Below are 26,561 nucleotides of genomic sequence, written 5' to 3' on the forward strand. Positions count from 1 at the left end.
TGGCCCTTAATCTCTTCCATATGTGTGTGGACTGTCATCAGGAGTGGGTGATCCCCTGGTTATGGAAAAGCTCTCATATGAATATGAATATTGCCTTTAAACTATACTGTAGTCCCTGTTATGTTGTGCAGTGTTTAGTCAGTGACAACAGCACATAGACAGGCGGTCTGTGGGTGGCAGGCGGAAGAGGTGAGGAACGAGGCGAGGGGGAGGGAAGAGAGAGGGGGAGAGAGAGAGAGAGAGAGCGAGAGCAGGGTGCTCTCCATCCACAGCCTCAGTGCACCGGAGTGTCATCTTTGAAGCGGTCGTCTGCCTGCTTGTCCGCCGGCCCCCCTCCCGCTCCTCCTGTCCGGGTTTCAGAGTGAACATGGACGCGGTCTGAGAAGCACTGTCGCGCTGTCAGCTGTTCGTCCCGCTTCGCACAGAATTATAACAAGACATTCTGCCCTCGCTCGTCCTCGCCGAAGTCTCGATCATGATGGAGTACTGGAGGCAATGCTCGCTGTGGCTGATCAACTGCAAGGTGCTACCAGTCAACCACCGGGTTACATGGGAGTCCGCGCAGGTATTCGATTTGGCCCAGACGCTCCGGGATGGAGTCCTGCTGTGCCATCTGCTCAACAACCTGAGAGGCCAGTCCATCAACCTGAAGGAGATCAACCTCAGACCTCAGATGTCACAGGTGAGATACAAGCGCTCATTTACCCGCTGCTGCTCCGACGTGCAGGGAAGAAACCAGATCTCGTCAGGATTCTTTCAGTTTAAAGTTTGTTTTGCTCGTCAGTAAAATGACGTTCATGCTAGAACATCGCCGAATCGTATCATGAACAAGGATGGATGGAGATCAAATTCGGGTTCATATGAGCCACAAAATAGCACTTGATTTTTGGTACATTTCAACTTTTTTAATCAGCTCCCACACTGTATTCTGACGGCGGAAAATCCGCTCAAATGTGAAGTCTTCAACTCCCAGTAGATGAAATTGTACTCTATTCAGTCACTACTTGTGCGTGAAGAACATGCCGATGAAACGATGTGCTCCTTACCATTAATATGAGCTCTTTATTATCTGGTTTGTCACTTGATTACACATGAAAGTGAGCAAGTAAAGACTAAATTGCTGAATAATTATACGGCATTTGGTAGACACCGAACTGGACATAGTGCGCGTTGTTCAAAGTTACACAACGAGCCGAAATGACATATTTTTATATTTTTCACTTCGTTAAAATCAGTAACCTGCAGTAAATGTGACTCAGAGACACTGTTGGGCATCACTGAACCGTTATGTGCTCTGGCTCCTAAATCTGCCCCCTACAGGTGATGCAGACACAGTAAGGGAGGGTAAGGATTACTCTGCAGGAAAGTGGGTTCATCTCACAACATTTACCAATTCGTAATTGTGTACTTTTTTTGTACGACTCATTTAAAAAAATAAAATAAAAAAGAATCCAAATGACCATGGATGGAGCGATGGATGTGACCACATGGCTCCTGTTTGTGAGCTACCATCTGCTTCAGTAACAGGACAGCCGGAGCCACGGCCAGATTAATATTCACCTTCATAACAGTGGATCTGGCTCAGTGACAACAAAGACATGCTGTAGACTCACACACAGGCTTGCACAGCTATCCTTTTGAGGACTCTCATTGACTTCCATTCATTTGGACAGCCTCGACTTTAACCAATTAATCTTAACCCCTTAAACCTTACCTGTTTTTCAGAAATGAAAATTCTGCCTGCACTACAGTATCGTAATGTAAGGGATCTAAAGGTCTCATCCGAGGCCCAATTATGAGTTTTGTGTTGCTCTAAACCAAAGTCAAAGTCACAGTGGTGCGGTCAATATGATGCCGCCCGCAGTTGAGGTGGACAATCGAAAAAAAAAAAGCACATTGGAGGATTGTAATATCATCAGCAGCAGTGGAAATCCACCGTCGAAGGATCTGTTTACTCGGAGGCCTCGGACAAAACTGGATTGGGGCTGTAAGAGGAGCCGGACAGTCCATTAAGTTTTAGAAGTTATGCTTGAACAATGTGATTACTAAATAGACAGACAGCAGTAGTTCAGGGTTTTACTGTCAGCCGGTGACATAATGACACGTTATGTATTAGGGTGTTCAGTGCCTGGCCTTGGTTATTTATAGGCCGAGTTTGTTTTATGCATGGCTGAGTGACTTACTCACTGTGAGCCAGTGATAAAACTCCATTCAGATGTAAATTAGCTGTAGGCTTACGCACTAAACTGTATATTTACAAAGTGCATGTGAGGATATGCCATACACAAGTAATACTGTCAGGGCTGTTAGTGTTTCTTTTAAAGTCATTCATCATCGTGGATCGTCAGCCTATTTAAGTGGGAGATCATTTTCTTTTTGCCTATTATTGCCTAACAACTGAGGTTAAACTGTGTAAAGCAGCTTCAGGGGGTCGTCTTTCTTTATTGCGAAAACCCCAGAGTTGTCAAGTGCATCACATCCTGTCCGGAGGATTTTACCTGCAAAAACACCAAACTATTATAGACAGTATAACCGCAACAGCAACAACGCTCCACACCCACATGTGTCTCTGTGTGGAGACTAGATGTAGTATTTGTAGGCACTTTATTGTCCATGCAGCAAAACTGTTTTTATTGAGTAAAAACATCGCAAGTCTTTGTTGGAGTGACAATACAAGAGTGGGAAAGTGATCAGCATCTACATGTGCACCCTGTACTTCCTGAAAAGACCAAAGTCCTTAGTGTAGTGGATATAACTAACTCATAAACACTTAAATGCACTGTTCTTCTGAGAAGTCAATACCTGGTGATTGGCGATGCTTGGTGCTGGAGGTCAGCAGAGCTGTGTCTGTCGTGGCTCGTGTTGCCAAAGTGACGGCGATTCAGTGACGGCGATGTCCGCCATGGTTGGGTGCACTTTATCTTCTGATGAGATCAGATCTCACAGGAGAACTGAGACAAATGCCTGAACATCTGAACAGAAAGGCCTCATGTCAGAGTGCCAGGTCTGATACATATAGTCAGTAAGCCTTGAAACAGTGTATCAGGTCCAGATGTCTGGCGCCTTGGTATCTAGTGAAGGAACCTTGAAAGGCGCCTAGTTTGTGTCTTATCCTAAGTTATGGCTGTTAATATTGAACACCAGGTCTGGTTATAAGAATATGAGCGTACTTAAACTTAAAGTTGGCTTTGAGATTCGAATTTTCCCTCACAACGTGGAGAACAACCTTGTCCGATAGCTCTGTTTGAGCTCCGAAGTAGTGTTTGGATTAAATGGACCCACATATGCTTGATACTGCTCTATTGAAAGTGAATCAAAAGTGTTTCAGTTCAAGTTCCCAATTTGGTCCTGCGAAGACCTGCGGCCTGAAGGTTGCGACTCCAAAGCCGTCCTCTAACATGTGCGTCAGTTCCTCCCTCTGTGTCCCCCAAAGTGACATTAACATAACTGAGGGTGGAGTTGCATCCCCGTCCTGCATAATTCATGAGGTCCGTGGCAGCTACTTTATCATTGGCCAGTGTGAACACATGGGACGCCACAGTGGCCTCACCCATGGGACTCATGAGACAGGAAGACAAAGACAGTGAAGGAACAGGGCTACAAAGGAGCCTGTCTGGCCTCTATAGACGCATCTCTGTGGACATAAAGGGTCATGGCGGGGTTTGTTTCGCGTTTGCCGCGTAATTAAAACCCATTGCATTAGGAGCTCCGGAGGGTCCACATGTGTCACGCTGGCTTCAGGGCGGCCTGTTTCTCATTCTGCGACGATATTTGTGCGTAGGCCGTATTTGTGTGAGGAATGGACTCAGTCGGGGGAAACAAAGAGCCAGCAAAGTGCTCGTGTGCATGATGAAAAAGCAGTACAATAATCGGCAGTCGCAACAATCCCCCTAGTTGCTGATGAAATTATACGACGGGTGCCGCTTTGACAGACGAGGACTGATGCAAGTGCCGCGAGCGCACGCAGGCTGGCGAATGTTTATTCTGTGCATGTACACGTGGAATTTGCGGAAGTTTACAACTTGTAAAAATGGTTCTCAGGGTTCCCGCTAGGAGCCGGCGATCAGCGCGAAGAAGCGACATTTTCACCCGCCTTTGATCATTATTTTACAGGCCGCTTATGTACCAATTACATAGTCTAGACATAGCTCAACCACAGCTACTGCTGCTCTTCTTTAGGAGAAAGTGCCACATAATCAGCGGCTGCATGGTTTAGTGGACTCCTTCCATGCTTCTCTTCCTCAAAACATGTGGGCTGGCATTGTGCTGAATCTCCGTTTGTACCGAGGCGACTGCACACGTCTTTCAGACTCGGCTTGTGTTGGCTCCTGCGCCTACTTTAAGAGGCATAAAATGCTTCTTTTTTTTTCCCATTGCAGAACCAGGGAAAACTGTCTAAAGAGACATAGCAGTAAAGCCCGGTTAGGATGTAGATCCTCTGCAGGAGCAGCCTGGTTACTGTGACCTGATACTAGGGCTGGGGGAAATGTCCAAAAACACAATGAAAGATCAGTTAACCCTTTCACGCCTAACCCTCAAAATGTCCATCTGGGCTTTTGTTGTTGTTGTTGCTTATTTTAACCATAAAAGGACCAGAGAATGTCCTGCAACTAAGTACTTTTGCATTTTTCCAGAATAACGTCTAATATCTGGTTATTTACAATTTAATGCATGCTAAAATACTGTTTTAACAATTTAAAAACACTATGGTTTATTCAGAAAAACACTACAGTTGTACATGTACAACAAAACTGAGACACTGATTCTCCGGCTTCCCAAAACAATGTGAGTGAAATTACCATAATAACCACATTGGTCGGCGTTGACGTGCAAATTCTCAGCCCGAAACTGTTGGAATTTCTCCGATATCACCGATAACTGTCGCGCTGTAACTGCGGAGAGGCGGAGTGCGCTCGTGCAAACGTGTCGTCAGCGATACGCTCGGTGTTGTTAGGTCACCCTTTTCAACTAGTTTGAACATTATAATGAGAAGTTTCAGCCAAAATAAGTGTTGCCATGTAAACACATCCATTCAACAGTGTTATCTGTATTGCACATTAACTGAAATACAAATATCTCGAAAAGACCAGAAGTGAGAAACGTTGTTCCCCCATCAAGCCGCGGACTCATAATGAGACGAGCAGCTGAAGCGCTCCGTGACAGAGCGGCCGCGAGGCCCCGACGTGCACAGGAAATCAGGAAATGGAATAGAGGAAGGAAGTGAAACTAAACATGCGCTTGATCAAGTTCAGACCAAAGCACCGAGATGTCAAACTCAATGAAGAGTGAAGCCGCCTCGCTCCTCACTTAGCGCCTCATAGAGTCGGCTTCAAAGACTCTGTCGTCATTTTTTGGGAAGCAAGAGTACGAGGCGGACGGAGCGCGAGTAACGAGCGTCGGCAGAGAGCGGAAAATGAAGAGATGCCACTGTGTTGTTTATTTTTGATTTGTGGAATACAGGCTAGTGCACACAGAGAACTCAGGCTTTTTGGAGCATATTTGAAGTCACACATCATCAGATGTTACTGTAGGTTATGCAGATACTGGACAGGTGATGGCAGCTCTATTACCTCTACACCGACCTTAACCTGACTCTTGGAGACCTCAGCTTTTTTAATAATGCCATTATGCATTATACATGGCACGTATGTTTATTTCATAAAGCCCGAGACACTTTTTTTTGTTCTGTGGTGTCAAGCAGTGAGGAGAAAAGCTGGGGCTCACACAGTGAAGTCTTCAAAGGCGTTCGCTTCACTCGCGAGGACAAAATTCAAGACAGCGTGGGAGAGAGAGAGAGAGAGCGAGCGAGAGAGCGAGAGTTACAAAATCAAATCCAGACTCTTTCTCTCACACACTTAGTCATACACACTTTAAAACCTGCAGCTACACAGTGCTGCAAAATAAGGCGTCTCAAATGCACGCTGATACGACGAGGGCTGATTTTCGGGATTAGTATCAAGTTGTAATTATGAATGATTAAAACCAAATGTGGGTTTGTTCTCGAAAGTGACTGTACGTGACGACAAACCAAGAAAGTGAGGTGAACTCTACTGGCGTGTATTTTTCACACTGGCTACAGAATCATTGTTTCACTATTCGCCGACTATTCCCTTGTTTTCTTAACAACCGTTGTTGTTATCTTGTTACCCAAAGCTTGTATCTACCACTAGTTCAGTTCATCACTCAGGGGGTGCAGTCTCAGGTTGGTTGTTTGGATGGAAACAAGCTCATACTGTTTATCATGTAGATTTGACCTTGTTAATGCCCAAGGATGACGCTCAGAGGAACACAAGTGTAGAGTATGTACTATACCTTCCTGTGTTGTTTCTATGGGAACAATAAGGCTCCAGGAAATATGGAAATATCAGATTTGGTCAGATACCGCCACATACAACATGTCACATGCATACTGATCCTTAACATTACTGCGTTTGCATACTAATACCACCAGTTACATGTGGCTGCTATGCAGTTTACGAGGCCTGTGATGACTCCCTCTGTATTCCTGCTGCTCGGCTGCCCTCGTAAATTCGTCGCGTAGAAAGGATTTGCACCTGTCAGTGTGAGAACACCACATTGCACAGGATATGCAGCCTTCTCACCCGTCTTACAAATCCAGAGAGTGGAGTCGCTCTGGTTCTTTCCCACCGTGTCATTGCGATGACACGTGTCCGCCGACGTGGACGCAACGATTGCGCTGCGTCTCACTCGTGCATGTGACCTTTCATTCCATTCCGTCGCCAAGGAAACGGGCCTGCACCCACAGCCGACCAGTAAAGGCTCTGCTCCAGTGCACAGTAAAGCATGGATAATGTATATGCTGATTTTATTAGGTGATATTCAGAGGTAGAGAGCGTTCCTGCAGTCGATGTTTATTATGTTACTCTGCTCTAGTGTGTGTGTGTGTGTGTGTGTGTGAGACAGAGAAGGGGGGTGGTCAGTTAATCACTGCTGAGTGCTGTGAAAGCTCCGAGAAAGTCAATACAGTCTATTGTCTTTACTGGCAAACTATTATCATCTCAAGTGGCATTTTCTTACACGCACATCAGAGGAGACATTTCAAAACAAGGTGAAACCAATGATAGTATCACCCCGTTTAGTATGGTAGTATGGCAATGATTATGCTTTGCTTTGTCTGGAGTCGTACATGTTTATTCAGGAGATAACGACTTACTACCACGGACGTAGCCAGCGGCACAGAGTGTGTGTTAGTGTGCAATCTTTTCTGACAGGTTCATTGTAGGGGAAACCCGGAGTCGAGCGAGGTGGTTGTAAAGCCTGGTCGACTTTGTACGATTTGGGGCTGAAAGACGCCCCATGTGAGACAATGGTGGTGATTTCTTACAGAATACTGCGAGAGAGGTTGGAAAAACGCCAGTGGCATGGTCTCGTGGCTGCAACTAGCCACCGTAATCAATGAAATGGTCGATAAAATGTTGAAAAATGTTGATCACTGTTTCCCAAACAGTTTCAATGAAAATATTCACATGTAAAGAGCTGAAAAATCTGAGAAATTTAGGATAATAATAATAATATGTTTTATTTATAGGTGCCTTTCAGGACACTCAAGGTCACCGTACAAAGTATGAAAACAGTACAAAATGCAGGTGTCAATAAAATACAAGAAACAGCATCACTACTGAAGCTGTAAGAGTCTATGAGAGTGAATAAGCCTGTCTGAAGAGGTGACTTTTGAGTTTCTGATGTGATCATGTGGTAGGTTGTTCCAGAGGTGTTATACGGTTTATGGACGGGGTTCTAGTGACCATCACATATGGAGTTTTATTCTTCTTCTTCTGCTGTTTACATCCGGCACATAGTCGCCGTAGTCTCGGATTCCGTAGGTGTCAGTAACTATGATGCACGGTGTGATTCGTAACGATCCTGTACGATAGCCGAGATCTCACAGTCTGCAGCAGACATCAAACAGCCCGTACAAACCTATATGTCTGCGGAACATTCATGCAATTTGTTTGTGTTTGCGTGAAGAAGACACCGTACGGGAATGGATGACGCCTGCTGCAGATTATTGACCCTGCGTCCTATCCTGCAGGGACACTTACGTATAAGGTGTCTCGCACTGAACGACCCAGAGTGGTAGTGATGGATGACTGTTGTCTAGTGGAAATGGTAATATCCTTATATGTGTTATGGAGGCAGAGAGGGAGAAAGAAACCAAAACGCGACTTTCTGTATATCATTCTACAGACTGAAGTGTGTCCTTTTAAAAATGAAAATCTGTGGGAACTCTGGAGGCACAAATCCTCAATTTATCAACTCAAGTGCTGTGTCGTCCTCCAGGACAATTTATAAGTCAAAGTCACGTCTGAAGAGGCACACACACACACATACACAAACATGAGTCACACACCAGTCCACGGTCGTCTTTCATGCAGCACAGCGCCGCATTATTCACACTTTTTCAAACACCGTCTTCCAGGAGGCAAAAAACGAAGGGAGGAAAGGAGGAAAGAGGAACTCACCATTCATGCCTCAGTGTCTGTGCATTCACACGTTCACGTTTATGCATGCATCACTCAGTTTAAGCGATATTCAAATCCACCCTTAGCCCCTTTTTACCCTTACAAAATGCTCCCACAGTCAAGGAGATAAATATCTCACACACTAATACTAATTCAATTCTCTTGTCTATTCGGGGCGGGGGTGGTGGCATCAGCTTAGTGAATATCGGGGAGGGGGGGGTCATTGGGGTTAAAACAAGGATTTAATCGAAAATGCCCGCAGAGAGACTTATTGGTGTTGTGGGGGAAGTACAGCGGTGGTACGGTGCTGGTGTTTTCCCCTATTGCCTCATTGACAGAACTATATGAATTAGGCTACATCCGCCGTACTCCCCGGCGTTTTCCAATTTCAAAAACAGAGGTTTGAATCCATTTTAGTGTACAAGAAAACAGCTGTGAACGAAAGGCTGTTAACATTTACTTTCAGTTTCAGTTTCGCCTCATCATCGATCTCATAACGGAAATCCTTGCTCTTAATGTTCTTGTTAGTAGGACATTTGGAATCTAAAACAACTGCAGAGGCATGGGGGACAGTTAAGTGTTAAGTGATTTTCAGGTGTGTCAGTGTGGATGCAACTGATTTCTGTTCAGGAGCTAAATCACTCATTAGAAACAGATGTGATTTTGTGTTTTAACCCTCAGAACAGAGCATTTCGCCTTTTTTCCTTTACTAAACGTACTTAAAACGTCTTTTTATCATTTTTCCAGCACAATCTATAGGCGATCTGATGAAAATAAAAAGAATTTTCACTAAAAGTACTGAAAATGTATAAAATTGGATTGAATTTGTGAAGTTTGGCTATGTAATATGTCACAGTTCAAAGTTCACTTGGCTCATTTGTATGAAGTTACACTCTATTTTGTGACTTCTGCACAATTATTGCTACTTTATATCGCTACTAAAAATGCAATATAAAATGAATCACAACTTTGACTCGACAAAGTTCAAAGTTCAACACATAAGAAGCATTTTTTAAAGCCTGAATATACGATCTATGAAGACACACACACACCCAGGACGTCCATATAAGGCGTTGTGTATTATTCCCACAGCGATCAAAAATTCATTAACCTTTAATATTATAATTTTATATATGTTCATGTTGTCGGACGACCTTGAGGAGAAAAAAAAGACGTGGCCGGCTGTTTTGTGTCGTGTTCACAAAAGTCCAGATGGCTGCGATGCACTTTTGCTGTTTCAGCGTGGTCAGGGATCTTTTCAGTGCTGACACTGAGCATCGCGAGCAGCCGAAACAGACAGTTGTTGATGCCACTTTTTGTTTTGTTTTAGCAGAAAAAGCACAGCTTACATGAACCGTGTCTATGTTTCGAATATAAGGACAACGTGGCAGTGAACCAGCACGTACAGTGGAACTGAGGAAGAATTTTTGCCATATAAAGAGCTGACACAAGTTTGTGACAATAGCGAACACTGTCTCAAGTCTTTTGTGTAGCATTGATAAATATAGCATGAGGCTACTCTGCCTGCAGCTTGTTATCTTAGCTTCACACAAAGACTGAAGACTGGGGTAAAAAAAAAGAGAAAAAAAAAGAAGATCCACCCACTAGCTCCGCTATAGCGCACTAATTAGCACTTTGTACAGATTCATGAACTAAAATATAGTGTGTCAACAACTTGACTTTTCAGCGAGAGACTTGGGCAGGAAACTAGTAAGGGAGTCTCTTCTCGTCTTTGCCTCAGTGACATGATCCATTTCATTTAAACCTGCCCCACACTAGAGGATTATTTGGCCAGATTCCGGTCCTGATCTGGCTCTTCTGACAATCGTGGGTGCCTTTTAACACCACATCAGAGTCTCCTTGATTTCATACTGTTGATATTTAAGACTCAACAGTGATTGGGCGGCGTGAGCAGAACCCCGAAATACCCAATGAGAGCGAGTTGAGCGGATGTTACATACGTTTGTTTAGAACCATAACTTCTCAGCCATGACTTCATCCACAGTTTTTTTGTGTTGTATTACTACCTATTCTTAATTCTTTTGATTCCCGGGATTTGTGTCTTGACTGGATCATCTAGTCCAGTGTTTCCCAACCCTGGTCCTCAGGGAACACTGCCCTGCATGTTTGAGATGTTGCCCTGCTCCAACACACCTGATTCAGATGAACAGCTCTGCAGAAGCCCAATGACGAGCTGTTCATCTCAATCAGGTGTGTTGGACCTGCATCTGGGGCAGGTTTAACTAGATGTCATGCATTACAAGAAATGCTCTTCCTCCTGAACTGCCTCTTTTTCTCTCTTTCTTCTTTTTTTTTTTACTGGAGATGGAAAACTTGTCATCTTGCAGGAACAGGAAGTGAATGAACTTGCTGTAATATACTTTTATGGCCACTCATGGACAAACACAACACTGGCATTGGAGAGCCTGCAGCAGACATGTAACATCAGCATTTATAAGGAATGACCTTTATGGTCACCTGACTGTTCAGTTTTCTCTCTTTTTTTCGCTCTGTGTTTGGCCTCCACCATCTAATTAAGGTAATATTTGGCTCTTTAGCTACTAAATACTCTTCTATGCTCACTGCTGCTGTGTTTCCATGAGTTTTAGAATCGTTCTAGATGAGAATTATTAGCATGATGATGCTGCAACTAATGATTTTTTTCCATAATTGATTCACCTGATGATTATTTTCTTGATTAATCGAGTACTTGTTTGGTCTGTAAAATGTTGAAAATAATGACAATGTTCCTTTTTGTTTTGTCCTCAAACCAAAATGATTCAGTTTTGTTATATGGAGCAAATAAACCAGAAACTATTCACATTTAACATGTTGAAACACCAGATAACACTCAAAATTACAATTAATTGACTATCAAAATAGTTGATGATTCATTTAGTAATTGATTAATAATCAAATAATCATTGTAGCCCTGGATGTCTTTCTTTAGGATCATTTGTGCTGATTCTTTTTTACTTAAAATTTTCTTTATTTCTTTCAGAAATAAGGTGAAAAAGACTTTGAGCACAGCTGAGAGGAACTGAAAAATTGAGTGCTAATCATATATAGTTTTAATAATTTGAGTGTTTTAACTCACTTAAAAGTAAATATTTGTGTGTGTGTAATATGGCACAATTATTGAAGGAAAGAGCAGGAGGGGCAGCACTTGGAAAATCAAGGGGCAAAAAGGACGGTGACAGAGAGGCGATCACTGTGCAGCTAACATATGCAGAGTCATGAAAGTGACTGGAAAATGAGACTGGAAAACACAATCTGACCCATGTACCCTTGAGTCTGGTGCAGATGTTATCACAACGAGAAGGAATTATTACGAAAACTGTTACCACGATTTAAAAAAAGCTGCTGACCGCTGCATTATCTTGACAGCATTTCATTAATATCCATTAAAACACCCTGGCTGGGACTGTGGTGTCAAGCTGAAAGAGGGCATCGGTTTGGTCAGTGTCAGCAGACCTTTGTCTACGTTCCACCTCCCATTTCCTGTTTCTGCAGCTGACCAAAGCTTCAACGTGACATGTACGTCACCTGATCTCTTGGACTGTGACATGTCACTGGTTGTGGCCTGGCTGGAGCACATTGATTGAAACAGATTTCTTCCTTTCACTCCCTGCATGCTCTTCTCTCTGTATCTTCCTTCCTGGCTCTCCCTCGCTGCTCTGACTGAGCACAAGAGAAAAAGCTTTTAAACACCAAATTAGATTCTTTGTACTGGCCTTAATTTCCTCTTTAAGAGACTCATCCATTTGATTGCCATTAATGGATGCCCAGGAAGCTTTAAGCAGGGAGATAGGCAAACCCCAGCTGTGTTTCATTGTGTCGATCTATAGGAGAACAAGATTTTATTAAGCTCCACAATACACATCGGGCCCATAAAAAAGCTTCAGCTTGTTGCTATGGAGCGTTGACTTGGATATTTGACACTTACTGTGGATACAGAGCACGACAGGGCTCATATGAAAAGCACAGGAGTGAGATGGCCTGTCTTAAAGGGATATTTCTTCTGCTTTATATTCCAGATGGTTTGTTTCTGGAGATGAAGTGCACAGGTGGGAGTTGAAATCCTCCACGCAATGTTCTTTCTGTTGGTTTTATGTGTTTCCTGTTTGATGGTGCAACATAATCGCTCCTTAATTCCTTCTTGTACACAACGAGGTGGTTTGCAGGTTTCATAGAGTAAAATAATAAATACAATTATCCACTTTCCAAGTCCAGGTCTCCAAGGTCTTAGCTCATCAGTATCATCGTTTTTTTTTAATCACGTCTGATCAAGAAAATCTTAGACACAGCATTTTTAAATACGATGAATTGATTGTCATTTTTACTGATTGTGATAGAATAAATGTTTTGCTGCTGGTTGATATAATAACACACCTCTCCGGGTCTGTGAGCGTGAAAGGCGAGTTCCACTCGTGATGGTTTCGGATCTCTCGTTCTCCCGTAGCTGTCAGTCACATTTAATGGTCTTCCTCTGAATGAAACCGCTTTCGCCTGTTGTCAGCATTCAGAAAGGAAGTTACAGTAGTCAGGGATCAGTCTCGCCTCTGCATACTAAACATGAGGCCGCTGCCAGTAGCTGCTTATCAGAGAGACTGGAAACAGGATAAAACAGCTCATTTGGCTGATGTGTCAACTCTTTTGAATGAAACAGTCGCGTTTGGCCAAGGATTAGAGACAAAGATAGCATTTTACCTCAACACAATTTAAAGGTAGGCAGGATTTACGACATTATTATGTCCATTTAATGTTTCAGCAAAATGGAAATGAAGTAATCTGAGAGAGAACGACTTTTCTGCTCCTCTGTTTACAGCCTCACGACTAAATTTGTAGCATGATGGCTGGTTTTGACCTATGAGATTCCAAAAAAGAGTGAAAGAAGAAGTTGGACACTTCAGAGAGAGCACAGGCGCTCATACTGACTCTTTCACTACACCTAATACTACGAATCAACCCGAGAAAAGCATTTCAGTTCCCCGATTACATTTATTTTCTCATTCCACAAAGATTTATTGTGAAATACACTATGTGCAAGTGGGATGATGCAAGGCTGAAGAGTCTTGGCTTTTATTTCAGTACACAGACATATGTATTTAAAAGTATGTGTTAGGATTTTTCAGTGTCAAACATGGCAAAAGCTGAACAGCAGATCCTCGGCAAAACCTTGTTTGAACGCAGCAGATCAGCACTGGAGCCGTCACGCCCTGCGTAAAAGAGAGTCAGACATCATCTGATCATCTGACGTTCATCTTTCTGACGAGAGGAGCTCAAGATCTCAGCATATTTAAATAACCTGTGGATGAAACTCAACAGTCAATCAATCAATGTTTATCTAACCCACATTACCCAATGTGCTTCACATCAATATAATGAGAAAACACAAGCGCAAATGTCACACTGCTACTAGGATTAAAAGTTTTGGAGTCTAATGTCAGTGACATGTTCCTTGACCTCAGGATGTCCAGTGAAAGTTGACCCGATGATCGGAAAAACGCCCTGCTATGTCGACCATTTTTCCAGTGATACTTCCTGATTCATTACATCAGCTTTAAAAGTGCACTCCATAGTAACAGTGAGCACCGTTTTCTATAACCTAGTACATACATAGAGTACACACACATGCACACACGAGGCCGTTCACCTCAGTCATGGTATAAGGTGACAGTGTAGCTGCCTCATTCTGCTCCTCTCTGCTGGATACGGTTCTCTGTCTTCAGCTCAATGCACCAGGGACGCTGTCTCTGTGAAGCTGCTTCCCTCAGATAATACACTGAGGTCCTGTGGGACTCTCAAGAGACTCCGGGGCAGACAGGATGTACCCGCGTGATAAAAGAAAGTGATGTGAACAAGTGTAAACATTGAATATTATTCACTCGCCGCTCGCCTGCTACTTTGCGCTGCCTCTTATCTGGAGCGCTCTGCTTGGGGGACTTCTCTGGTTCTTGTTAAGGCCACTGTGAAACCTAATTCAGCTGAAGTGTTTGATGTACGGACAAATCAGATCTCACCGGGGACCACAGGGGTGAAGGTGTGTTAGGGAAAAAACGGAATGGGTTCTGCCGTCTGCTCTGTCTCTCCTGCCCCCTGCTCTTTGTCGTTTTTTTTAAAGACGACACTGACAGATTGTCAATCACGATCACATCCGGCTTCCACATGCTAATAGCACAGACTGGGTGATGCTTCTTTTTTTTTTTTTAAAGAAACAGGAAACAGCTAATGAAATTCACTTCCTCTAAATCTGTTAGCCAATAAGAAAAAGAAGAAGGAGAGGGTGATGGCAATGAGAGATTGTTATGAAACATATTTGAAAGGTGGTCACGTTGTGTTTTTGATGCAGTTACTGTACTTAAAACACGTTTTTTCAAACATCCAATTAAAGTATCTTTGCTTGTTTAGCGGCTGCTTTGCTGATTCAGATCTCTTTTCCAGTCCTCTGTATGCACTGGTGTGCTGTTGTCCTTGCTCCATGGTCTGACTCAGCCACAACGCTTCACTGCTCAAACACACAAGCCACAACCATACGGCGCCGGGTTTGTTGTGCCAGTGCTGGCACTGATGTCACCTCTTACCAGTTCCATCATGCGTGCCACGTTACGACCTAAAGTACTTCGGACAGGGTAAAGTTAGTGAGTAACTTCTAACCCTTAGTGCTCATGTGGTACAGATCCTGGACAGGAAGGATTATTTTTTCAGTGGCATGCATAGACTGATTTTTGAGAGACTTTTGTGGAATGACATGCTTTGACATACAAATGTAATATGTTCTTTATGGTTTTTAGACACTGTTATAATATATGTCTATATTATTATACATTATATATATTAAGTTTACAATTTAGCACTCTTGCCTTCTCATCAAGAAGACCTGGGTTCGCGACCCGTTTGCATGTTCTCCCAGTGTGTGTGTGGGTTTTCTCCTCGTTCTCCAGTTTAGGTAAAATGGACACTCTAAATTGACCATATGTGTGAATGGCGGTGATGGACTGGCGATCTGTCCTATGTCCTTGGCACAGTAACCCCCCGCGACCCTCATGTGGAGGGTAAAGCGGTAGAAGATGGATGGATGGAAGTTTACAGTGTCAGAATACATGTTTTTACAATTTCGGGCTTTGAAAACTATTTAATCTGTTTTTGTGTGTGATAGTGAGCTAAATTAAACAAATTTTGCTCATGTGTGTTTTTATAATTGGTGAAAATGAAAAAAAAGTAATAATTTCATCAGCTTGCCTAGGTAATGCTGAAAAAAACCCAATATAAGACACACATTCTTATAGCCGTTTTATCATAGTAATGGAAAAAAGCAGCCTTTAATGCTCTGTTTTCTCAGGGTTAAATATAAATAGACTCACAAAGACCAAACTGAGGCAAAAATAATAATCAGCTTTAGGTAAATGCTGCAATTCTTCTCAAATGCACCTTTGCAGATGAGATCATCACTTCAACCTAATCCATGTGGTGCACAGCGATGTGGCAACGCCACTTCCTCAATAAGTCTTTCATCAGCTCTCTTGTGTTGTCCTATCCTGTATCAGCTACAGGAAAGCTAATGGGTGGTGTAAGTCACAGATACTGCATGTTACTAACCGCTCCACGCTGACACCATCCTCTTTCCTGCCTGCAGACAGCCGGGCCACCTCACAAGACCCGTAGCCGTATTTCTCAGTTGTCTCCATTTTGTTAGTGGCATTCGGCACATAATTTAGATGAATAGTGTCTGGGCTAGGCCCCATTAAGATCATTAGCTCAGGGTTTAGGCTGTAGATGAGACGTTCCCAGTAAACAACCCTGTTTATTAGTGGAGTTACTTTATTGATTGCTTGATTTCATGCCCAGGATGCACCCCGCAGCTGCTGTAATTAGGGACACTGTATTCCCTGGCCTGTTGTTCTCCTCTTTCCTGAGAATACCTGCATTATGATTCTTTATTTGCTGGCAGCAAAGTTGTTTGCCCACAAACTGGATATCATCTCATTAGCATGTTCTTGTAGAGATTAAATCCCTCTCTTCTGCATATGCTGTAGTTATTGTCACTGATAAGCCTGACCAATATGTCAAGTACTTTAAAGCGATACTTGAGCAAAAGTACAAGTATGTAACCAGAAAATGACTTTAGTAGAAGTTTAAGTCACCTTTTAGAATATTACTTGAGTAAAAGTCTTAAAGTACCTGACATTTACTGTACTTAAGTATGAGAAGTCATTTTCTGATATAAAATGTACCTAAGTATTAGAAGTAAAAGTATTTAAACAAAGTGAGCAGTTACAATTATGAATATGACATTTATTGTGGCTTCTTAACAATAAAAGCATAAGAGTTACCAGCAAACAACATTCAAATTAACCTTCTGTCATGAATGGTGACAAGCTCTCTCTCTCTGTCTCTCTCTCTCTCAACCTCCTTGTGTCTGCTTGTATTTTTGAACCTTTTTGAAACTGTTGGAGTTGGTGGAGCTTCAAGTGTTTTAATTCAACTTAGACACGAAATCTGCGGTTTACCCGCGTGAGCTGAGCTCGCTAGCTCACCGGTTGGCCGCTCAGCCGACAGCCGACAGCTGAGAGCTGAAATATCGGATAGCTGATACCCGGCGTCCTGAGTGTACGACAGAAACCCGGAGACAGGAGACCAGAGACCCGGAGACTAGCGCCTTGGTGTCGGACACGGTAAACAACGAGCCGCTGGTGTGTTTTAAGTCCACTTGGAGGCGAACTCTGCGGCTAACAGCTTAGCGGCTAACCGCCGGTGCCGCTAAAAACAACTAGCATCAACAAACACGCATTACGTCATCAACTCAACTTTTATTTTGTAGTAACGAGTAACGGAGATGGTTAAGGGAAATGTTTCGGAGTAAAAGTACATATTTTATTGAGGAAATGTGATGGAGTAAAAGTAAAAGTTGTCAGAAATATCAATAACGGAGTAAAGTACAGATATGCGATAATTCTACTTGAGTACAGTTACAAGTATTTGTACATCATTACATTACAACATATGGAGGCGAGAACACAACAATACACTTTAATGTCAGGACAGAATGTGTGATATGAAAAGTGTGACTATGCTGAAAAAGTGGGTTCAACCTGAACCTGGTGTTTTGTTTTGGCAGTTGTTCCCATGTATCTTCTTCATCGTCTTATAATTTATCTTTTCTTGTAAAGCCTGAATGTTAAAAATAAGGAATGACATTTTTATGATAAATGCCTATGTCTCCAAAATTAATGTGAAACTTCAGCAAATCAGGTTCCTATTTTTCAAATATACTGTCACTGTTCCTCTACTGCAGCTCAACAGGGAAATAAAAAGTAATGAAAACACTGTCTGGAGGTTATTGAGGTGAGCAAACTAAAATGCGTCACAATGTTTTTTTTTTCCCAGTGACAGTATTGTATTACACTATTCCAGAATTAAAAGAAAGACTACTCAAAACACAATTCTATCTCCTTTCACCCTGTTGCACCAAAACCAATCTTTAGAGAGCAAGCAGATAAGTCAAAGGAGCTGATGTGTTTATGAAGCTCATAAATAAGAGTGAAAGTGAGGTCTGGCCTTCATGTGTTTTGGGAGGAGTAGCCTTCTCTATATTGTAGATTAATCAGGGAACAATCTGGATTCAATCTCTGAGTAACAGCGTGGTGTTTTATTGAGTTGTGGGTGTGTTTGCTTTAGAAACAGTTTGCTCAGTTGGAGGAAAACAGGGTGGAACTGGAGCTATCATGATATGTATGCAGTCTGTATCATAAACAAAATCTGTTCTCATTCTATCTTGTCCGTAGCCCCCTGTGTTGCCTCGACGTTACTAGTTTTCTCCATCTATGTCACTAATGCACTTTAGAATCGCTTTCCAAAAAAACATAACAATCCTCCACAACTAAGGAGACCATGATGATGCTATTTTAACTTGAGCGTATCACAGATGACATGTTTGCACAAGCGACTTTTCATTATAGTAATTGCACGACAGTTTGTGCTATTGGAAAACATTTCTGAAAGCTGAGAAGTTGCACGTCAAAGCCAACGTGTCGTTATTATGGTAATTTCACTTGCACTGTTGCAGGAAGCCGGCAAATCAGAGTCTTTGTCACAAATTTTTTGGCTTGTTTTTTGACATTGAGACAAAATAAGCAAAAAAGAACTGGTAATTGTTCTTCAGTCTTATTTGTTTCGCATAAAATCAGTCGTACACATCGTACTGTTCTATTTTTATTCATGGGCATGATTTTGTGTGTGCAAAATAGAGCTGGGCCATTTAATTACAAACTCAGCTGGGCTGCATTTTCAAAACACATTTAAAATTTAAAAAACAGCGCAAATGCATGAAAGGCGCATAACAAAGAACTGTACGTGAACAGAATCAGAGGTAGTAGCAATGATGAAGAAAAACAAATTGCTCATTCTCTCCTTTTGTACACCTGAAAGTGCATAAAAACAAAAAAAAGTGCACTGTAGTAGCTCTCACAGTTGTTGCTCTCTTAAAAATTAAAAATAAGTTAGTTTGTCATATTGAACCCAGGTGCATAAAAACAAAAAGGTGCACAGTACAAGCAACAGCATTCGTTTCTCTGAAATAAGATCAATATTTGTCACATATGACAAATCCCTACTACTGTAGGAACCTACTATGTAGGGATCTTTGACGGAGAGTGAAGGTGACAGCGCTCCCGCACCATTACACCTGGTCATTTAACGTTGGTCATTTCATCATTTTTGTTGTGCCAGTGTGCACACTGGGGACAAATCAATAGTGTTTTACATAGTTCGTCAGGTGTTGATGGAACTTACAGTAAGTAGATCTCTCTTGTGTGTGTGTGTAGAAACATGTTCGTTCTTCACACTGATACACATTAGATGCGGCTGAACAGTGGTCAGAGATCTGTTTTTATTTACATATGTTAAGTAAAGACAAAGCTGTATTGTGGGAGTAAATAAGATCTCTCTCTCAGCATATAGCTTCTTTTCCTGCTCTGTTGAATTGTCTGCTCCTAATTGGCCACCACTCTGCTGGCCTGTGTCCTACAGGAAAAGCATCATATTAATAAACCGAGATGCTCTTGTGGTGCCAATAAACACTGATTTGTCTGTTTTTCAAAGCTGCACCACTGATAACACAGACAATGTCGTCGAAAGACAACAAATCGCACTGTGATTACACTTCTGTGCGAGTCACCGAATAACAAGACTCTCTGTCTTTCCCAAAACAGTTCCTGTGCCTGAAGAATATCAGGACCTTTCTGGCAGCGTGTATCGAGATATTTGGCATGAAGAAGAGCGAGCTGTTCGAGGCCTTTGACCTTTTCGATGTCCGGGACTTTGGAAAGGTAAGACAGGAGTGCTCAGTCAGGCTTGGCTCTTGCCTGCATCCATGCTCACTGTGTGCCAGCTGTCCAACCCCAAGGCTGAACCGAATTAGTCAAGTGGGCAAAAGTGTTTTTTGTGTCATAGTTGTAGAACTTAGTAAAAATGATTTATAATTGAGTTATTCTTTGAGGTATTTTTCATCCAAATAAGGCCTGAGTGCATGAAATCCAGTCTTTCTTTAGTTGTTGTTCCCTATGGCCTGTCTGTCATGTCTACACCGTCATTAGTTAGATGTTCTTCCTGGCATTACAGGTGCTAAACGCTGTCTGATGACACGCTGCAGCTTTACCCACAGTCCAAAAGCCCGACTCAGCAAAACGACCCAGCAGCTTAATGGCTTCCTCTCATTAGAGTGAAAATGGCTCAGCGTGCAGACTTCACGTGGGGTTAAAAGTCTTGCCTGAGGTTCGTTTCTTTGATAGGACTTTGCTCGTTCGCTGTGAAACGGCATGTGGCTCCTTGACAGCGCCGCCGTCCTCCTCAATTCCCCATGAGGTTTAATTAGAGACTGTAGCCTTGAGTAGGAGAGAGGGTGGGGGGGGGGGGTCTTTATATGTGATGACAGGTCGTGTGTGGGTGTCTGAGGGAGAAGAAACATGTAGACAGGGAGACTTTACAATTGATTAGCCGACATGGGGAAGTTAAACTTACAAAAACAGTATGTTAATGTCATAAACAGATGAGATCAAAGGTCTATAAACACAGTGTGCTGTTAATCGGCCCTGTAATAGTATATGTGTGTGTCCAGTGCTGAATATTATGCTGTAATGTTCATCCCTGAGATACTGTCACTGTAAAAATGAGCAATTATACACAGGATTTTAAATATGTATGTATATATACATAAATATAAATATGTATATATATATATATATATAAATATATATTAACAAGACTCCCATTGCCAGTGGTTGTTCTTTCTTTTTTATTTTCACCCATGGGTGCATTAACTATGACATCGTGGAAACAAAAAGAGTCAAAGGAAGAAGAAAAAATACCTTTTTCCTATGGAAACTATTTGGTATCTTGGACTTTAGTCTTTGAATTGACCTTTCACTTCCTACAGCTATGTTAACAGTATTAGTCACACAGCTACAGTATGTCTTGCTTTCCCACTAATGCTGATCGGTGGTGAAGTCACAGAGTCATTTGACTTTGGAGTGAGTCACACTCTCGCTGGTGAGAAACACTTTTAACCCGGCATTACACCTGTTTTTGACCAGCGGGAATGGGATATGTGTTGACCAATTGAAGGCTTTCACACACAAAAGGCGTGAGAATACTGTCCTTCAGATGAATACACTTGCACATAATGAACAAAAAATTAACCCAAAGTATTGAGAAGGGAAATGAAAGGGGCTTCAGATAGTGTCATATTTATCACAACTTGAAAGCTCCCTTTTTTTTCTGAACTGAAAAAAGAAGCAGCGAGTATTAAATCATCTATTCATTTAGACATCTATAATTAAAAACACTTTTGGCATGTTTCTGCCTTGGTCTCATAGGGGAGCGTTTTCAGTGTGGAGAAACCAGCAGAGTCTTGATGAACAGGATGTGCGCATGAAAATCTTTGTCCACACAAGATGTTACAGATAGATTTGCATATTCCTATGATTTTTATTTTACTTTATGTATTTGCACATAAAAAGTAGTGCTGTTGTTTGAAATTCTCAAATATATATGTGTATGTATATATATATATACATATATATATACATACACACATATTTGATCACTTCAATCAAGACATTTCCTTCTCCTTTTCTTCTGTCGCCTTCTCCCTTTAGGGGTCGCCACAGCGAAACATCTGCCTCCATTTTTTACCAAAGACACTTTGATTTATCTAAATCAATCCTTGCTAAACTACACTGTTAGCTACTTTTTGTAGCATCACATATTGCAGACAGTTGTCTCCTGCTGTTGAAGCTCCGCGTTTGTAATGCATTATTGAATGCGTTACTAAAGCCTCATTTATCATACAAAAATCTACGCCCCAGAGTTTTGCCAAGTCGTCGCCGACTCTGACCAAAATTCCCCGATTGCTCGAATCTGATCGGACGAACTCCAGCTATCTCGATTGATCAGGATGGACAAAAGATGGGAGGCAGAAAATGAAAAACAGATGTAGGACACCAGAAAAAGAAGAGTCAGACGGATCAATTCACTCCACATCATTTCCTGTATCACTCCTTGCATGTGCGTCCTGGGAGAACAGACGTCATTTTACAAGTTGTGTTGTGTGAACTCGATTTGAATGGCTTCAAGTCAATGCTAGGCGAAGTTGATTCCCTTCCAACAGTTTCACTCGCTGTGATTTCACTTTGATGACTCTTGAGTGAATCCCACAAAGTCCAAAGAGTGGACTTAACATCCCTGAATCAGCTCCCTAATCCTTGTCTGGCTCTGCAGAGGCTAATGAGGTGAGGAGTGGAGGAGATGGGCGAAGCTGCCACTCACCTACACCTACTCCTCTCTCTTTGTCCGCTCTCTCTTTCTCTGGTAGAGTTCCTCGTCTGTGTACGCTGGTTCATAAAGATAACCCAATGGATTTTCGACAGTTCATCATCAATTTCTTTGTTGGAAGTGTTTGTTTGTTAATAATTTCCCGCTTTCTCTCAGACTAAACTGTTAGCACATTCATGTTTGTGGTTTAAAACCTGTTAGCTATGTGTCCCAAGCTCTCTCCCAGAACTCATTTTAGATTAGATTTCCGAACCGGAGACACTTTGCATCCACTCATACTCATACTCATACAACTTCACTTTTTGGAGTTCTGTGATTGAAAACGTGGCTGCATATCGCCTGCGATATAGGAACACATACAGTTCTGTCTGTGGTCTTTTCCCCTCCGTGCAGAAACATCTGAGGATTGGAAGCTCTGCAGGGACAGAAAAGAAACTTGGCTGCATGGGCCACGATGCGCACACTCTGATACACATTGGACAGAGAGGGCCGAGAGTTAATTGTGTGAGGAGTTTGGGGAAGATATCGAGAGCTATGATGTCATATTACTGTTTCAATTGTATTTGCAGAGGATTTCTGGGAGGATTTTCCAAGTGAATTGATGTATCCGGACAATTCAATGTACTGTAGGGATGGTTTTTAAATTTTAAGATGGTCATTAAATTAGAAAAACATCAGCTTATGTGGCTATCATCTTTAAGTGACAAATGATGTTTTCCTACTAGCATGTGCCAACAGAATAGACATATGCCTTTTGCTTTTCTATGAATAGCACTGCTGGTAATAGTGTTATTCAGATTATCCCTTAAGGCACTGCTAATAGTAGACTACTATCCATTATTAATACGTTGTTATGTTTATATATTTGTACAAAGAGACTTTCAGTCTATACATGTCAATATGTAATCAAATGATGCAGTGCTACATTCATATGTCAACAGATGATGAACAGAAATGTGATAAATAAATGACACATAATTAAGTAAGAAAATACAAATATAGCCACTCATACAGGCATTTCTACTAAAGGCAGGAGTCTCGGTGGATTTACAGGAAATAGCTGATATTTCTGTGACAATGATTAATATAATATGGAGTAAAATGTGTGATGATAAGCAGTGTCTTTTGAGAAACTATTCCACATGTCACATGTTTCCCCCGTGATCTCATTGAGAAACATGATTTTGAAATTTGCCTCGCTCGTAATGAATGACTAACGGGCCTCACTTCTGCTTTACTGCTAAGTCTCTGATTGTGGCTGATTGCAGAAATGCTGTCCAAGTGCTGACAGGAACCTTCCATAACTCCATCACATGAGAATCTTCAGTCCTGGAAAATGAGTGTCACAGATTGACCTGTCAGATAGATGTATGTCCTCACTCACCACAGATCTCATTTCAGCCCTGAAACAATGCATTACCTGCGAAATCACAAGGAACACAAAGGAAAACAAAGGGTGTCAAACTCATTATAGTCCAGGGGAGCACAATTTGAACTCCAGTGGGCCAGACCAGTAAAATAATACACTAAAACAAGAATAACTCCACACTTTTTACAAAACATTATGAAAAAACAAGTACAATTTCAACAATATTATGCCTCAGTTTTACCATTTACACGTGTGCAAGATCATAGTGAATCCACAGAGACACAAAACATTTTAGTCACAGGTATCTGGAACTGGATAATACAGTTTTTGACATTATATTTGTACAAATTCATCCTGCGGGCCGGATGGGACCCTCTGGTGGGCCGGTTCTGGCCCACGGGCCGTATGTTTGACAACCCTGGATTATACTATAAAGTAAATTCAGAGGATAATGTTTGCATTTCACACCTAAAGCAACTAATAATGCAATTTTAGAATCTCTATTTAGCCAATTAATATGGATTTACTATATCTGTTGTGGATTAAATTAATATATGGACATCTGTGCATCAGCATTGGAAAATCTAAGAATAATCATTTCACAATCATTTTTTTAATATATTTTACACCAGAATATGAAATTAAACTATCAAACATTTATAAATTTTATTAAGTGATGAACTCTGTCGCTGCACTGGGACCTCCTCTAACAATACTTCATGTGTTTCACTCTGTAATATGTCAGCTAAATAGCCAGAGCGCTGCCACATGCTCATGTTTTTACAGCTGCATCATATTCTTCTCATCTATCCGCTATGAAATCACGGTTTACTACTCTGCGACAGATTTATGTGTTTTAGTTTTTCTATTTATTTATTTTTTCCACTCCGATCCACACACTAGAGTTTGAAAGCCTTTGTTTTCCTGCGCGGTGAGGTTGATAAAGTTGCTGGTTTTATTGTTTTTATTTTAGTCGGTGGGGGTGAAATGACCACAGAAGGGAAAATGAGAGAAAGAAGCCTTATTGATTGGTGTCTTCCTCCTCAGTTGACTGTGATAAATGTATGCGTGGAAACCCACTAAAGGCTGACGCACCCACCACCACCACTACCTCATCATCTTCCCCCATCTTCCTCTTTCCTTTGTCCTTCAGCTGTGCTCTCTCTTTCTCTCTCTCGCTCTCTCTCCAGCAGATCTGTGTGTCCAGATATCACATTTCTGTTTTGTGCTAATGGCCATAGCGGGGTGTAATTCTGTGCTGCAGTGACAGTGGTTCTAAGAGCTACCATTAGGGCAAGATCAGTGTGTCGGTTCGCCAATATACTGAGCTAATTACTGGCCCTAAATTAAACGTCACATATTGCACTTTGTCTCTTAAAGAATCCGACCCCCCGCATTTTATAGTCTCCATGTTGCGACGCATAATATTTGTGCAGTCAGCAGAGTCTGAGGTGAAAAGGAGCCAAAAGCCGGGATTTAACTCTGACATGAGTTCTTAAATCACCAGAGTTCAATTAGTGCAGTATACTGTAGAGAAATCTTGAGAAGTCTGTAGGAATGAAACCGCTTTTGTGCTTCACTGGCGTCGCTGCTGTAATGCTGCTGTAGTGTAGGTTGAGTGGATAATTCAAGGAATCCCAGTGACAGACTGACTACATTTACAAGAACCACACTTTCACTATCTATTCTTTGACGCGCACACTGTATGTATACATGTGTGATAACGCGCAGACTTGGCTCAACCAGAGAGAGCTCACTGCGGTTAACGATGGGGGATTTCTCTCTTGACAGAAGCGTCTTTTGGTGGTTGCATTGTGTTAGTCAGCTATGCCATGACTAAAGGTCATGCCCATTTCATCTCCACCCTTTAATCTCACTGGTCTGCCTGCACTTGCAATTTGTGCAGTCACCATATAGTGGATCTTCTTTTGGCATACTGTAGATTTGTTTTGTTTTTTTCTTTTATGTCAGACGTCACTCCTCTCTATTTATCTGAGCTTGGGACTGGAGGAAGTGCTCTTGCCTTTGCAGCGAGAAGATCCGGGTTAGAGACCATCTGGTCAGAACATGGGCCTGTGCGTGTGTGTGTGTGTGTGGGTGGGTTTTCTCCGGGTTCTCCGGTTTCCTCCCACAGTCCAAAGACATGCAGATTTGGGGATTAGGCAAAATTGGACACTGTGTGAGAGCGGATGGTTGTCTGTCACTATTGATGGGTGGATGAGACTGGAGGAGCACACTGATGCACTCCCCATTGGCTAGATAATGAAGCTTTGTATTAGTTAATGTAGGTAGTCCTCTACCGCCAGCTGACCGCAGTCTATTAATCATGATTCAGCCACACTCACACCAAGGTGGTCTATTTAACTAAGAACTCTTAGTTAGACCTCTCATTTTCTTGCTGCACTAATGCTGCCTCAAATGTTATTCAACGTTATTATTAATTATGACGAGAGGGTTCCTTACTGAACCATATGAGGCAAATTTGGGGTTAAGCATCCAAAGACACACCGGCACTGTCTTAGATTTGACTTTATTGATAGCACACTTGGGAAATTCTCTTATTATAACAGCAGGATTTGGAGCAGACAGTATTACACTATGTTTTATATAAGCAATATAACATAGACAAAAGCAAAAGATAAAAAAATACATAGATCACGTGACCAGCAGATACTGTACATTGGGCGTGTGCGTGCAAGTGTAAATGTGAAGCAGATCATCTGCGCTGCAGCTGGTGAAAAGTAAAAGCAGGGATTTCTTTTTGTTTCTGGATTGTTGAAAATGTGAAAGGGTCACTGGCAGAAAAGGGTAAGCTGGTTGTCAGTCTCAGGTCTGGTAGGACCCAAGCAGGAAGCAGACTTTTTTTTCTGCCTGTCAAG

At 42.0% G+C, this 26,561-nt stretch overlaps 1 protein-coding gene across 2 annotated transcripts in view; it reads left to right on the forward strand.

The window, feature by feature from the left end:
• The first annotated feature begins 288 nt into the window (after nucleotides 1-288).
• The window catches only part of LOC122770797 (guanine nucleotide exchange factor VAV3), an 85,961-nt gene continuing 59,688 nt past the window's right edge, over nucleotides 289-26,561 (forward strand). For both annotated transcript variants that reach the window (XM_044027916.1, XM_044027925.1), the window contains exons 1-2: nucleotides 289-682; nucleotides 19,694-19,810. In XM_044027916.1, the coding sequence (XP_043883851.1) occupies nucleotides 476-682; nucleotides 19,694-19,810 (324 nt within the window). In that variant the 5' untranslated portion in view covers nucleotides 289-475. The remainder of the gene's footprint in view (nucleotides 683-19,693; nucleotides 19,811-26,561) is intronic.

This window comes from Solea senegalensis, linkage group LG1, assembly GCF_019176455.1.
Source record: "Solea senegalensis isolate Sse05_10M linkage group LG1, IFAPA_SoseM_1, whole genome shotgun sequence".
Taxonomy (NCBI): Eukaryota; Metazoa; Chordata; class Actinopteri; order Pleuronectiformes; family Soleidae; genus Solea; species Solea senegalensis.